Source organism: Montipora foliosa, chromosome 8 (genome assembly GCF_036669935.1).
Source record: "Montipora foliosa isolate CH-2021 chromosome 8, ASM3666993v2, whole genome shotgun sequence".
In the NCBI taxonomy this organism is placed as follows: domain Eukaryota; kingdom Metazoa; phylum Cnidaria; class Anthozoa; order Scleractinia; family Acroporidae; genus Montipora; species Montipora foliosa.
The window spans coordinates 1,888,524-1,905,137 of NC_090876.1; the positions used below are offsets into that span (position 1 = coordinate 1,888,524).

General features: G+C 39.5%; 1 protein-coding gene across 2 annotated transcripts in view; it reads left to right on the plus strand.

The window, feature by feature from the left end:
* Positions 1-16,321, plus strand: part of LOC137968077 (uncharacterized) — a 44,709-nt gene extending 28,388 nt beyond the window's left edge. Inside the window, exons 9-17 of one of the 2 annotated variants that reach the window (XM_068814702.1) lie at positions 1,480-1,676; positions 2,062-2,154; positions 3,089-3,739; positions 4,329-4,540; positions 6,027-6,067; positions 8,613-8,709; positions 13,692-13,914; positions 14,032-14,103; positions 14,215-16,321. In XM_068814702.1, the coding sequence (XP_068670803.1) occupies positions 1,480-1,676; positions 2,062-2,154; positions 3,089-3,739; positions 4,329-4,540; positions 6,027-6,067; positions 8,613-8,709; positions 13,692-13,914; positions 14,032-14,103; positions 14,215-14,235 (1,607 nt within the window). In that variant the 3' untranslated portion in view covers positions 14,236-16,321. The remainder of the gene's footprint in view (positions 1-1,479; positions 1,677-2,061; positions 2,155-3,088; positions 3,740-4,328; positions 4,541-6,026; positions 6,068-8,612; positions 8,710-13,691; positions 13,915-14,031; positions 14,104-14,214) is intronic. The other variant, XM_068814703.1, reaches the window with a different exon arrangement.
* Positions 16,322-16,614: the final 293 nt, after the last annotated feature.

Here is a 16,614-nt window from a genome sequence, read left to right on the forward strand (position 1 = left end):
AATATAAAATTACGTTTACACAGCAGAAAGACGCAACCCCATCTTGACATGAAAATCCTTTACTACTGCCATAAAAATTATCCAGATATCTTCGCTAGGCTCTTAAGAAGCTCTCTATGTATCTTTTTTTCTGTGATTTCAACTAAAATTCCATGGATTTCATTCCCTTTGTGCAGGGCATAAGTATGGCAATATTTGGAATATCACAGTATGATGTCATTTCCACAATCTTTTGTTTATTTCAATCGATTCCAATAAAAACTGGCCAGTGATTGTCTAATTTCATAAACATCCGATTTGCCAAATTTGTAAGGAAATTGAAGTAACGCAATTTCTCAACAATCTTACCCTGAACGGCTGCAATTTTGCGGCCGTGGTGGAGGGGAGTGTGGGAATTGGGTTCAAAAGGAAATTCAGTTTAAATTGATGATTGGATGCTCTTAAAAATAACCAAGAAAATTATCCGAAGAAATGTTTTTGAACAAAAGAAAGACCCGGATTTTAAAGCCCTGATTGGCCTTCGAACGACTGAGCCCTGTAGAACATCTATTGCATCAGTAAGGGCCTGTTTACATTTAGATAGGGTGACCCTTCTAGAATGGTAACCCTTGCCTATTGTATTTTCCGCTTTGGTTTACATGAGAGGTAGGGTCACCCTAGGGGTAGGGCCACCCTATCTGCTTGGTAGTGTAACCCTAGGAGAGCCAACTTTTTGCCATGCAAACACTTGAGGTAGGATCACCCTTCTAGCAGGGTCAACTTTTGTAGGATCGGATTACTGTCAGATTGCAGCGAAAGTCTGTAATGAGGGTCACCCTTTCTCCATGTAAAAAGGCCTTAAAACGAAATGTTCTATTAACTTGCCCAACGCACTCTACAAGCACTTGGACAGAACCATACAATATCACTAGCCTTCACAACCTTTTCTCTGGCCGCAACCCTCACGTTCAAATATGCAAAAAATATTTATCTATCGCACGAACCATCCATCCTCCCCCCTCAACTGCTACCTGTACGCCTACAAACATATCGAACTCACTCTCCTAAGCTCCCACTACCCCTAGTTCTAAAAACTAAAACTCCATTGGTTTTTGTTTTCAGTAAGACAAGTTTGACTAGTTAAAGTCGGAAAAGTCCGGAAGTACAGTAAAAACAGCTCGTCTTAAGTTTAGCGGGTTAAAAATGCAAGCTGTTTTCTCAAGCAAAAACCAGGGATTGTCTCGCCTTTATGACCGGAAATTCCCTCAAAGAGTTATACTATCTCGAGAGATGGTATATAACTCATCCTCATAAATGCCACAACCAATTACATTGCCCGTAGTGACAGAAAAACGGAAATACTGGGTTGTGCTTTACCGCATAGACTGCAGTCAGATTAAAATAAAATAGATAACCGTTCATCACACTGCACATGAAACAGTAAGCAACCTACTTTGAAACTGATTTGTTCAACATTATTTCATAACTTTTTTTCTCAAGAAAACGCCAATGAAGAGGAGAAATTAGAATTTCTGAATGAGATTGAGCTCATGAAGCTACTGGGGAAGAATCCAAACGTACTGAGTTTTGTGGGCTGTTGGACAGAGGCCACTCCACAGAAGACACCTCTTCGTCTGATTATTGAGTATGTTCCCCATGGAGACTTGCTTCACTGGTTGAGAGCAAAAAGAAGTCAGGTAATTATGTTAGCCAAACATCATTAGTAAGCCAATTCCTATAGATGCATTAAGTATTAAGGGAAAAACAAAGAATATTACAACATTTGGATAGGAAAATTCAAAGGAATGTCCTAAGGCGAGCTTCACTTGCATCTTAAAACTAAACTCATCTGGCCCCAGTTGTTCCAAGGGTGGATAGCGCTATCCACTGGATAACTCAATCGGTTTTGCTGGTGTTTATCCGCTGGATAGTGATTTATCCGGTGGATGGCGCTATCCACCTTTTGAACAATCGAGGCCTGGGTGTTAGCCAAAACAAATTGTATGGTTGTGACTTTGTGGGTCAATGAGGACCACAAACCGCTCTTTTATGATAACACTTATTGCTTACTTGTATACACAGATTAAAGGTTCTACCTTGGGAGCTGTCGTTATTACTGAAAGCAAAAAACAGTATGCAGAAACAAAAGAATGCAACACAGCTACACTAGACCAGGTATATGCTTCTTAATTTTGATATGATGTTAAATCGAGGATGCAAACCTGATAGATCTTTATTCTCATTCCTTTGTGCCATTTTTTTTTAAAACTGCAGCAATATCAAATGCCTAAAACCCACAGTAAACATTATTGGATAGCCTTGTAGAAATTATGTGTCTGCAGCTAAAGCTTATAGATACATGTACCAACAGGCCATATAATTGTGATTCAGGGATGCAGCTAAGTGCCGGCTGCTGGTGAAAATCGCCGCTTGAGAAAAAGGTGATCGCCGGCTCGGAATCGAGGCTGCATTTTTGCCGTCGATCGAAGCAACTGAGAAGATCGCAAATTATTTTCTACAAAGTTTAAAAGTCATTCGATGTATTAACAAAAAAAAAAAAAGCATTTCTGTTAGTCGACACGGAATTATCACTAGAATTCCATACTGGACATGAAATGAAAGCGTTGTTTAAGTACTTTTCGGTGTGTCTTCTCTTTCCTTGTATTTGCCATCTTGAAGAATACCGGGTGTTGTGAATGCCAGGTCCCTTTAATGCTCAGAGCACAAACGTAACGGCCACAACCGAACCAGCTTCGACCTGTTATGTTACACCGTGCAACGCCTGCTGGAACTTTTTTCCAGTGCCGTTGCACACAAGTTTCAACTAAAAGTTTCAACGTGTAACAGTGGCTTTGTGCTGCCATTGATAATTTTGAAGTGACCATGTAATCTGTTGTTTCTCTTACTAGAAGAGTAATAGACATTTAGAGTTATAGAAGGCAAAGTAGAGTGTTAACATAAATTGATTTGACTGTAAAAAAAATAAATAAATAAACAATGCCAGCCCAAAAAAAGATAATTAACTTGAAGGCTGTGGCTTAAATCAATGTTTGTTAACTCAACTGCAATGAATCTTTTGTTAATTTAACGGAATAAATTTCTCACATAGGGTGGTGAAGCAGATGGGATTAAAACAGTTGTGTTGTATGAAAACAGCTGCATTTCCACATGTGCCCCAGAACATGAGGAAATCATCGCTTCTGGCAACATTGATTCTGCATCACCCTTGATGTGCTTCCCCTCTACATCGGCAGAAGATCACAAAGAAACAATCACCTCTAGCAGCAATGAATGTGTGATACCCTTGATTGCCATTAGCTGCCCTACCACATCTGGGGAAGGACAGAAAAAAGCCCTCCCTTCTGGCAAAGATGAATGCACAATACCCTTTTTAAGCCTCCCTTCAATAAGTGGAGAAGAATATGATGAAACCATTGCTTCTGTCAACAGTAAAAGCACAATACCATTGTCCAGCATCCCTCCTGCTTATGCAGGAGACGATGAAGGAGATCTCATCGGTGATATCAATGATGAAAGTGGGATTCCTTTGTTCAACTGCTCTTCAACATATCCAGCAGGAAATGAAGGAACTGACATCGCTGATGGCAGCAATGCGATACCTTTGGTGGTAGTTTCGTCATCCGCGTCAAACCAGGAAGATGTTCCCACCAAAAATATGGGCGATGAATGTGATGAGGATTGCGAGTCATTTGCTCCACTTGATCTTATAAAACTTGCCTGGCAGATTGCATGTGGCATGGTAAGCTAATAATGATTGGAATGACATAAGTCAATTTTCGTATACTATCTGGTTGTAATCGCTATAATTGCTCAGCTAGCTTCAGGGTCTAGCCATAGCAGCAATAACATCTCTCTTTGTGACTGGGAATCACGATTACCTAAACTCTATCCAAGTCAGTGTTGTAATATTGTTGTTCGCAGCATTAAGTGAAATCTTTGCATTGCTTAAAAGGTGGTTGATTGGTCCTCTGAGCTTTGTAATGCCTGGCTTGGCATATCAGTACATGTTGTTGCTCCCAGTTTCTTTATGGTGTTCGGTTAGTATCATACTGATGAGATTTTTAGTGGAGTGGAAGTATTGAACTCCTATCCTTGTATAAACAAATTCTTTCGTTTAAAACGTGCTAATACCTAACGCTAAGTAAGTCTATTTGAAGAAATCAATTATGTTAGGAGTCACTTTCACTGGATGTACAATTGGCGTGATACGATCAAGGAGTCTCTTTGGCCCGACGGTTTCTTGAAATTCCCCAGTTCCCAAGCCACTAGCCAGGACTTTGCATCTCAAATCCATAGGAATACCCATGGTTATTCTTTTTGGTTTACAGACCTATCTTTCCCAGAAGGGCCTAGTCCACAGGGACTTAGCAGCAAGGAACATTCTCGTGGGTCATGGTAAGAGAGTCAAGATTGCTGACTTTGGATTGATGAGGCATTTGTACCATGAGGTGTACAAAGTAGACACTGGGAAGAAACTGCCAGTGAAGTGGATGGCTCCCGAGTCAATTTTTGAAGAGATCTTCACCACCAGGAGCGATGTGTGAGTATTAGGTTTGATAACTAACGCAATGCAGCGCGCGTGCAAGGATTGCAACAAAAAAAACATGGCTTCGATACAACAATCATTTTATTTGCTCAATGCATCCGTTATCTGTACTATTTTTCCTCATAATTGAACAAAGTGTTTTGATGGTTTTAGTCTTTTATGAGAAATGTATGTTAGAAACGGTAACAATGCACTGAATGCAAAGAACGCAGATTTCGCAGATTTTTCTTTGTTATGGAAAGAACCCTGTTAAATGCAGGGCATGTGTAGTTAGTCAAAAAATTGCTATTGAATGCGGAAAGGCTTTCTCGGAAATACGCCTATTTCTCGAGAACCACTCGTTAGAATTGAACGCAATTTGGCGCAAAGATACTTTGAAATACGTAACTGGAGTATTGAAAAAAATTTAAAGTTTAACAGAGGAAATTCTAGATATTCCAGTGAACCTTCAAGAAGAGATAATTAAAGATTTCTCTGTCAATTAAATTTTTATTAAAATAGTGTTAACTTGTGAGCATCGTTACAAGCTTGTTGCATGCAAATTATAAAGAAAATCTAACGACCAGTTTTTCTGCAAATAAACAAAACCGATTTTACAGGCCTGTTTATATTTATTCATGTTGCCATGGCAATTGCATATACGTCAACTTAACTATCAAAAAACCGAAGATCGTGTTGTTAACTTTTTACCTACCATTTTTGGGGACCAAAGGATCAAGGGTTTTAGAAAAAAAGGTAAATGAAACATTGGTAGGGAGTCAGGGTGGCTTAGTGGTTATCTATCGGGCCTCCCACCACTGCGAGCCGGGGTTCAATTCTGGCCTCGGCCAGCATATGGGCTGAGTTTCAGTCGATCTCAACCTGACTCGAGGGTTTTTCTCCTGGTTCTCCGGTTTTCCCCCTCATCAAAATCGACTCGCAGCTATTTAACATCTAGCTGTGGTGCTGTGCTCCGACATCAAACATGGACTGTATAGTGGCAGCTAGAGGCGCATTTGTATGCTTTCAGCCCGATGTCGTGAGCCGCGCGCTTCACAATTCAGTCGTCGACTGCAAGTAAGGGTGATTAGCACTAGCAATATTTAACTGTGTTCAGCCACCTTAAGTCAGTACTGAAACACAAGATAATCAATATTGTTTCTGTATTTTCCATGTCCTATTTTCCCATCCCCATAATGCAATACGTCTTGTGGGGTTCTTTACATACAAACAATGCAAGTTATTTACTGTTGGGCCTGTATCATGCTTCAGTGAATTGGATATCCATTGTTTAACCGCCCCCCCCCCCCCAAAAAAAAAAAAAATGAACTGTATTATGGGATTTTTGAAAAAAGCAAATTTCATAGATTGTATTCAATGTTGGAGATAACTTGTCATCGTTGGTATTGTATTAATTAAATTTCACTTCTAATCCCAAACTACACACCAGCAGCAAAATGAACACTATTTAGTTTTGCTGATCCATTTGTTTTACTTGCAGTTGGTCCTATGGCGTGGTCCTGTGGGAAATCGCAACTCTTGGTCAGTGATAAGAATTATTTATACAATTTTAATTAATATATTTTAACCATACTTTTAGTCGTTTGCTGATAATGAGACTCGAATCCAAGAACATGTGTTTTGTGAAACTACAGTTATTTAAAAGTGTGTGTATCATCTCTTCGATATTACGATAACCTGGCCCTGGCCTGGCCCGGATAACTTTATCCAATAGATAAGGCTCCATCTTTTTTTTTTTATAAAATATACTCCACATTGCACAATTAAACGTTGGCCACTTGACTGGCTGACTGACTTGCCAATGACCCACTTAGCATCTGACCTGTTGAACGAACGAGCAAACAAAGGAACGATTTTCTTATTTATTTTTTTGCACTTTAAAAGCCCATTACATAAATTGTTAGTGACAGAGTGGCTGAAACAGTATGCTTATTAAATTGAAGCAACAATTAGACTATTGCACAAGACCGTGTTATTAAAGCTTGTCTCAGTGCTGCTTTTAGCTTTATATATAAATTTAAATTGGTTGCCTTACTTTGACAGAGTAGGTACAGGCTTTTGCTAACAGGTGATCTTTAATATATGAATACAAACCATGATTACGTTTATTTTGGAGACTAGACGTTGGGTTGTGAGTCATAAAATTTACACACAACCCGCGAAAAGTTCCCATTTCTTCGTTTCCCCGCCGTTTACTATACTATGTCATATCTTGATTCAGGTAAAGGAATGTGTTAAATTAGAGTACTTTTGTTCTAACTGAGATGGCCATATAGGATATCACATCACATATCAAGTCTTATTCGAGCCACTTACAGAAACTAGAAATGAACCGATGATCAGTAATAGCAGTACGACTGAGTGGAGTACAATTAAGGGGGTAATCGTGCAAATGATTTCAAAATTGGCCGAACGCGCAGCGCGAGGCCGATATAATTTAGGAAGTAATTGTGGAAATGGTTTCAAAATCAGCCGAAATCGCAGCACGAGGCTGATTAGAAATTACGAGTAATAGGTACGATTAGTTTTAAAAGCTGCTACTGTCCTGGTATGCGAAAGTTCAGTTTGGTTTTCAGTCCTTGGCTTTAAATCGTTGCATCCTTAAGCTCCCTATTCACGAGGTTAGGGAGAATGACCAAGAAAGATGAACTGACGTTTCTAGTGCGTCTTAAAAGAAAAAGTGCATTTTCTGTTCACCGCTTGCTAGTTGGCACTTGTCTGTATAAAAAATTGAAATGAAAGTCTATGAGTTTTGTACTCTTAGTTCTCCGCCTTCGAAACAATAGGCAGAAGTCCAATTTAGATTATCACTATTGTCAGTCTACATTCCATGAACCCGAGTCACCTCTCTTGGCTAGTGTCCAGGGTTTAAATTTTTCTCAGATTCTCTGTACACAAGTGTACTTTTTGTTTATAGTTCAAGAAAGCAGGCTTGAATTTTAGTACGTTTTCGGCTATGTAAAGTTCCTTCTAGGAAAAAAAAAACCGGTTGTTGATGCTGCCGATCCATCCATCTAGGCCCGGAATATTGTTTAAGTCTTGCACTAATTCGAGTCTGAGGACAGGGATTTTACTAAAGCAATTAAAATCAATGTAGCATCATCCGCAAACTGGGTTATATTTACCTCGTGATTATCTGCGTAGACACTTCTTATGGTTGCGTTGTTTCCAGTTGCTTTGGCCATTACATGTACCTCCACGTAAAAGATAAAAGAGATGCGTTGACAGAAAACAGCCCTTTCTTACACCTCAAACATTGAATGAAAAAGCCTGGACAGGCTGACTGACAGATGGATGGACTCATGCACTGACTGGTTCGATGAGTAAATGAACTAAGAAGAGTGAAACGTCTAGCCAACTGACTGTTTGTCCAACTGCCTATCTGGCTGACCTACCGACCCACTCTGACTGACTAAATGAATGCGTTATCAAAGGAGCTGGCTGGTTAACTACAACTGTAACCGACTTGATGAGTTACTCAAAGGCTAACTGGCTGACCGGCTAACATTGACTAACAGGCTGGCTGACTGAATGACTGAGTAAACAAATGAGGGAATGAACCAAATCTGGCCATCCAACTAGTAAAGCAATTATCCAAAGGCCTGAGCAGTTGACACAGAGACTGAGTGGTTAACCAATAGATTAATTGAATAACTGACTGACAGGCTGAATGAGCAAGGAAAGAAATGAAGGAATTTAGTGTGATGAATGAGCAGACTCACAGAAATTAGATCACGCAAACGAACGGAGAAACATACTCAGGTTTTTTTTTTGTGTGTTTTGTTTTGTTTTGTTTTGTTTTGTTTGGGAGAGGGGGTGGGGTGAGGAGAAGTTAAACGTCTGTAAGATAGTCCAACGCCAAGGTTTATACCTGACCAATCCGCCACATTTTCCTCAGTTCATGATAAAAATAGGCTGAACGATCTCGATTTTCCCAAGTTTGTGTGTACTTGTTTATTGTGAGGTTCAAATGTTTATGAAATCGGGGATTTCTTTAGTAAAACACCTCGCTTTCTTTAAATGGTTTATGGTGTGCCTCAAGACATGTTTTGTGAATAATTTACAGGGGGCTCACCTTACGCTCTGAAGAAACACAAAGAGGTCTTGGAGAGCTTGAAGAGTGGTTACAGACTGGAAAAACCTGACATCTGCACAGACCGTGTGTAAGTTCTCCCTAAGTAACTATAGACAGGAAACATCATATGAAACCATTTTAAGAAAGGTGTGGTACATACGATTGAAGGAGGAATGTTTTGAATTTCATAGTGTGAGTGAGTTGTTTGATCTGTTTTCATGCCTCTTTGCATCCGTCTTCCTGAAACACAAAATGCTTGATGATAACTACTAGGCTAACTGCCAGGTAACACAGTTGAAATTTGTTGCGACTTCATTAGAATGTAAGTTTGAAAGAAAGACCTCCTGTCGTATCTGGTCTCGCAGTACTCAAAGATGTACAAAGCCACTGGCTTTGCCTTAGTTTCCATTTCCTCCAACTAACACTTCCTGAAACGACTCAAGAATTGACTGGAGCTACAGTTACATGGATTTCAGAAACCGCCTTTAGGTATTTTACTAGTTTACCTACATTGTAGAAATGCTGCCGAGGGGAAGGGAGATAGTCAAGTAGGCTTGCAGTAATTTAAAGACGGTTCGCTGGCGAAGCTGCGATAACGTTTATCACGGATAAAAGAAGCAAAAATGAACTACAAGACCAAAAAAACAGAGCAGTTTTACAGGTTAAGTTACCTCGAATTGGGAAAGTAGCTGCAAGCTTCTGTTGTAATTATAATCTTCTGTGTAACGAGCAATTTACTCACATTTATTAGGAACAAAGACTCTGGGACGTGCATCTTAAAGGCCCAGTTTCACCCATTCGGCATTACGCCCGTTTGTTATTGTTTTCAAATGACGAAATGATTCCTCATTGGCTCTTTGCTTATCGCCGGTTTCCTCTGTTTCTTGTCGATTCGAAGCGCGCCAATTTAAGATTGTCTTTTTCACTTTCTTTGGCTAATAACTTGTATCGAAAAGTTTATCGCATCCGTGGTTCATGGACAGCTTTCTACAAGACGCCGCAAACACACCTGTAAATTTTTACGGGTCAGCACTGGACTCTAACGAAGAGGAGAACGAGGAAGAAGGATTAGACGTAACTACAGAGGTGAGACATTTCAAATGGCAATTTGCACGCGGCCGCGGTACTGAATTTATATTTCGTTACAACACCTGAATTGTTTCTTTCTTTCTCAGGGAATAGAAAATGAAAGACTCAACTGTATTTGTTCAGGGCAATGTGCACGAAAGAGAGGAACAGGAGAGTGTCCGTGCAAAGCAGCCGACCTCAGTTGTGCCGACGCTTGTAAATAATTGTGTCAAGTCCAAGTGCAAAAATCAGGTATGATAACGCCGTATGATACAGAAGCTTACAAATGAATGTTCTATCACAATAATTTAACCATTCTTCTAGCGTTTATTTATATATTTTTTCGTCTACGGATTTGGTATCAACAGTAGCAGTCACACAAAGAAGCCAGAAAGAAGCCAGACAATATATAAATTCCTGATGGTGCCGAGCGGTGGGACGTTCCATTCACGATCTGACCCCGGGGTTTGGACGAGTAGGTTCTTACTGGTCGGATTTTTGTCGGAACCCATTGAAAAAACCTTTCCTACCCCTTCACTTTTTGTCGGTGCCTTTGAAAAAGATTCCTACCAGTCGAATTCTGATTGACCTCATCCATAGGGGGGTGGGGGGGGGGGGGGGGCGTGGGAGTGTCAACATCCATCGGCATTTCTGATGCTCAAATATGTAATGCTGGCATCTAGCCGTAAATCTCAAGCTTGTATAAGTTATCTTTATTCGAAAATTATCTTTATTTTGTGAAATTTCTTGCTAGGAATTCATTCAATCCCTGGATAACCCTACAAAGAATGACTTGCTGGTTAAATCATTGAGTATGGGCAGGGGCAGTTTGGACTTCGCTAAAAAGCTAGTTGCAGACAACCTACCCGAAGAGCCTGCACCTCCAAAATACCTACCTGTACCATGGTGCCAGTGTCAGGTTTGTGTGCCAATGGAAACAGAGGAAGAAAATGTCTGTTGCAAAAAACGGCAGTGCATCACTTCTTATTGAACATTTCATAACATTTGCTTGGACAGAGAGATTCTTGAAGTGTGCATGAAGGCACGGTGTGATATCAGAGCTGATGAATTCCATTTTTCCATGGAAAGCTTACGCAAAGCAGCCTATCGTCAGTTCTCTCTCTGGAAATATAGGAAATTGGGTACAGGGAACAAGACGAGTCCTACGTGCTTGTGCAGTAAGGATGATTCGACAAGCATTCCCTTCTCCTGGTGTGAGATACATGGGATTTCGAAATAATTGACATGTGAAAATCTGTCACTCATGCTTAGTGCACATTATAAGCCTGATCAGAAACACATATTCCCTCCCATGCCCATTTTTACCTTGGCCTGGATCATGTTATTGGGTTGTCTGGCCAGTCACTATTGATAGTCATAAGCAGAAAATGAACTTTATCAAGACACATTAGGTGCTGTTACACGGGGCACTTTTACCGTGGTAAATTGCCTTTTTACCACGGGAAACTGTATTTAGTAGTGTGCCCGACGCTTCCCGAGGTAAATTTCCCGTGTTAAATATCCATGGATACGTCAAAAAGATCAGTGGAAGCGCCCATGACATTTAACGTGGGAAGTTGGAAGGATGTTTTGATGCCCGAGGTACAAGAGCCAATCGCTATGCTGATGGAGTTGTGATTAAATTTCCCGCCAATGAATTGCGTGAGATTTCGTTTTACCTCGGTAATCTTCGTAACGTGTGACCCCTAGTTAACACGGTATACTAAAACCCAAGTGTGAGGCACCGTGGGATAATTTACCATGGGAAATGGCATTTACCACGGTGAGTGTAACCGCACCTATTTATTCTGTTACCTGCTATTTCTATACATTTAAAGAAACCAACTTATTTACTGCATATAACAATGATGTAACAATGATGTAATTCAAAACTATTGCTTGCTTTTCTTCGTCATTATTATAAATTTATCTTTATCATTATTTATATATTTATTCCATCAGCTTGCTGTAGATGTCTGTTATGAAAAGTGGGACTATTTCCCTGCTGATGCATCTACTAGGACGTAACATAGATATGAAACATTGTTTCGTTCAAACTTTTCCATGTAACAGGGAAAGCCCTTAGTCCATTTGTACTTCAGTCTGTAAATGTTAATAAATACATGGACATTTTAGAAACAGTTTCTGATGCAGAAAGATGTAGCATGCTGTTCCAATGCTCATTTTAGCTTCTTTTCAAAACAAAAAGGTCCTTTCATCAACTTTTCAGTTGGCGGGGGCTCCTTCATGCCAATAGTGTGGGCAATTTGCTTTGGGTAAGATTCATTCATTCTATCGGAAGGCAATGTGAAACTTCCCTCATACATGGAGCGCCTACGCAGCATTTTTGCTACAGCAAAGGGGAAGTAACTGAAAGAATTTTCTTCTTTTACAATTTCGGCATGAAATCTTTGAGACCTTTTTGACTATTTTCTATGGCCTTGTTCTTTTCGTGCTTTAGTAAGTTTTGATTTTCTTGACAAGTGCATGTTGTGGTTGATTGCAGCCAACGTTACTCTCATGATGAAGTAAGAATACCTAGTAGAAGGTGATCAGATACTACACAGTTATTACTTGCAACACACAGTAAATAAATAAATTGGTTTCACTGGATCCTGTAGTGGTTCTAAATTGAGTGTTGTAAAACCAAAACCAAACCAATTACTAAACAATTACCAGTAGACCTCTCAGTCATTCAAGTGAAACCAGAACAGAAGCAACTGCCCGATTACTATCAACACTCAACTGACTTCCTTCGATGACTGAAGTAAACAACTCCAATAATCTAAAAGCAATTGCTCCAGCAAAATAATCAGCTTCTTTTCCACAATTTCATTTTCAGACAGGCTCAAGGCTGTTAATGGTTACAGTGTAATCATGATTACAACTGCAGACCACACTACACTAAATTATGATGAATATAAAGTCTATAGAGCCTGCAAAAGACAGAGACACCAAGGCTTTTTCAACATTTTGCACTGTAATGTATAAATCACATTTGAAAAAGAAAAAAAGGGCTGCTAGGACAACTATAACAGGACAATAACGAAAAAAAAAATTCTACACTTTTTATGATCTGAGATCGAGGGGCAGGTGTGATAAGACTCATTTCCACAAGTTGTGTATACATGATAACCAAGATCGTACGAAGTCGAAGGTAACTCATCCCCACCGGGAGAAGGGTCTCTGTCAGCTCTAAAGCAAAATGTGACCACAAATTCCCATAAGTTACCTGTTCATTAGGAGCAATATAAGCTTAGCTTCCATCGCCCAAACAACGAGAACGCTTACTTTTATATGCGGTCGAAATTGAAATCTTACTTAAAGCAAGCTCACTTTCGATGTAGAAGATACTCTGCAAATTCGCCATCCGTGAACTTCCCCAGACTGACTTTCCTCTCTCTCCAAAGATTAAACACGGATTGGCGAAGAAGAATATACTGAGCGGAGCCCGGTAAACGGGGCCTTCCAACACGCGTAGTTCTCTCCTTATCCTCTTCGGTCACACCACAGCTACATGCTCACACAAAATGATCGAACTGAACGCCTTATTAAAATCTTTATCCGAAATATAGATGAAAAGCAAGAATATAATAACAAAGAATTCCTATTTACATTAATTGCAGAAACTGAAATAGAAAAATAACTACGTATTGAAATGGATTTCGAAGTGATTCACTCAGGCGCGCAATGCATTAAGGGTGAAACTGGGCCATTGATTCCTCAATTCACGCGTAACCACAATTCCTTGCGCCCCCGACCTTTCCGCGACCACAATTCCTCGCGTTTCGAAGAAAAAGTGTGTTCTTCTCCCGATTAGAGAGCTGCCTCGTTCGTTCGCTTCGGGTTCACTCACTGCGGAAGCAATTACAGTTGAAACAATGTAACATATCCTGTTCAGTAAGCTACACACGAATTAAAGGGAAACAGTGTTAATAGGTTATGTGAAGATCATCGATTTTCCTGCATAAAAGAAAACTCCTTTATTTGTTCATCTTTAAGGTACACCTTGATGACAGATTGTTGGAACCAGGACCCAGATGAACGGCCAAGCTTTGAGCGGTTGTATAAGAGACTTGACGATATGTTGGAGGAGCAAGCGGATTACTTTAGCTGGGACAATCACGACGAATCGAAATATTATTATAGCACACAGGCGTCAAAGACAGCAGAAGTTGATGAACTTGACAACCTTGAAGTTGCAAACCTGCCGGATGTGTCCAAGGTAAGTTTTTTAGAACAAACTTCTTGCAGTTGTAGACTTGTGCTTGGCCTTGCATGACAACTGAATTTGTGTATTGAAGTTACCTTCAATCTTATGCTATCATACCTTTCATCTTAGCAGGGGTCAAATGCAGCAGAAGCCGATGAAGCAGTCATAATCCAAGTTGAAAAACCAGAGAATGTGTCCAAGGTAAGTCTTATCATATGAGCTCCAAGCTACACAGCAATGGATTTGTTCATTAAAATCACTTATGAAATTCATTAAACTTATGCAATCATACTTTGATCTCATTGTTGGTAGATGCAAGAAACAGAAGTTTAGGAACAGGAAAATCATCAGGCTGTAAGCACACAGAATGTGTCCAAGACGAGTCTTCAAGCTGAATGATTTACAGTTGTCAGCAAATGCTTGCTGAGCATAGCTATGAATATTTTTAGTTAAAGTAACTTATCAGACTTAGCTATAAAGCTTTGCTCTTAGTCTTCTCGGTTTTAGATTGGCATTGTAGTCAGATTGCTGCTAAAGCTATTTGTTTGTTTATTTATTTATTTATTTATTTATTATCAAGTGAGATATTACACTGTCTAAGTACAACCAAACAGCCGACTTTCAGGCACATGTTCTTACCGAGACCGACAGATTTTAACAATTTAAAGCTCAAAGATCTGCCTTGTCTTGACTTTGTTTGGCCATTAACAAGCAAGAAAAGGGAAGAATCTCGGACGACACCATTATCGTAACCTCAGGTGCACTCCCCTCGTCTCATGGTCCACCCTGCTCAAACAAACACAATGGCGTGTTTCTAGTCAGTGAAGGCAAGTTTACTTGCACTGTTCGCGAGAAGCAGGTCAGGCCAGAGTTTTTCATTGCTCTTCTAGAGGCATTTGTTGCATATGTTGGCTAAGTCATCCAATTGTTAAAACGTCAAAAAGCTGGAGTAGCCTGCGACATACTAATCATCATCATTATTTATTTACTTATTTTAATAGTTTATTTCTTCGCGTGTTTTGGCAATCCGTTACACCCAGCATTCCTCCATTGTTACCCCTGTAGAAGATGACTGAGTGCTTTTAATAGGCAATTTTCACGATAGCGTCATATGACTACAACCACTAGAATTCAGTGTGTTTTTCTTTTCTTATTTAACTTTTGTATTCCCAGCAAGCTCAAAATACCAATAGCTCTAGTTAGCATGGGACAAGCAAAATCTGCAGGATTCTGGTATTTGTAGCCAAATGGCGTCATCATGCAAATGTCCTATTGGTGAAGCTAAGTTCAAGTGAGCAAATATTTAAATTAACGTTACGAACGGACTTTCTCAACATGGCAAGCTCTTAATTAAAGTCGCCTTCCACCCACTTCAAAAGTGCACATAGTTAGATCTTAACACCAAGTGTCCTTTCAACTGTAAGCATTTTGCTCTTGTTTAAACAACAAAGTATGTGTTAGGGTTAGCATAATATTCAGGTTATGGTCAAGGCAGCTGATAATTTTTCCTTGCTCAGTGCAGTTTAGAGGAGACTTAATGTTAATTGTGAGCATTTCTGGACACAAGTGATGTTAAGTTGGGCGGAAGAGCAAGGAACACTTCTTGACGCTTATCAACATCGGCGTACATCTCAATTTAGTATAATTACATAGGTGATTATTGACACTTCTCTGCGCTGATTGGTTGCCAATGAGGTGATTATTACGGGATAATCACTTAAGCGGTTTTTCAAAATGGCCGCAGGCGGAAGAGCAATTGGACAACATCGGCGTACATCTCAATATGTGCATTTCTGGACATATCGCATCCGCTACTTTCTGGGTTTTCTTTTTCTCTAGGATAAACTCTTGACGTCATATTTTGTCTCAACAAGGTTTCTACCGAGACCCTAATCAACCTAAGGACTCGTTCAACTATTTAAACACCCTCTTCAATCAAAAGAAACACAAAATAAGATAGCTTATAAGTAACCATGCCAGGCCCTAAATTAGAAACAGCGATAGGTCTTGACGTTTTAAAGAAAAGGAGCACATAACGATAAGTAAAATAAATCAATTTCTTAATTTTGGTAATTTTTGTAAAAGTGCAAGCTGCACTTAAAGTATGCGCTCTGTTATGTTGTAGATGGTGCATTGGCATAATAAAAAAGAAAGTAGAGTAAAATTTCACTGCGTTATGTTTCTAAAGAAGGAGGAGAACAAGAAATACAAAATAAGTTAGCTTGTAAGTAAATATGCCAGGCCCGAAATTAGAAACAGCGATAGTCCTTGACATTTTAAAGAAAAAGAGCACATAACGATAAGTATAATAAATTAATTTCTTAATTTTGGTAATTTTTATAAAAGTGCAAACTGCACTTAAAGTATGTGCTCTATTATTTTGTAGATGGTGCATTGGCATAATAAAAAAGAAAGTAGAGTAAAATTTTGTGTTTCACTGATTTATGTTTGTGAAGAAAGAGGGGAACAAGGGAAGGTCAGACATTCAAATGATGGCACAGTAGCTTCTTCGCTGTAAGTAAGAACTTACAGAGGACAATGTTGAGACGGGAAAAATAGACAAGGAGACTAAAACAGAACCACATGTTACCATGAATAGATGGTTTTCACGTGACGTCATAGCGGCCATTTTGGTGTACTAGAACAATAGACATCCTCTCCGTTGGGGACTGAACTCTACTTTTATGCAAATTCTGCGCAAATATTTTCTAT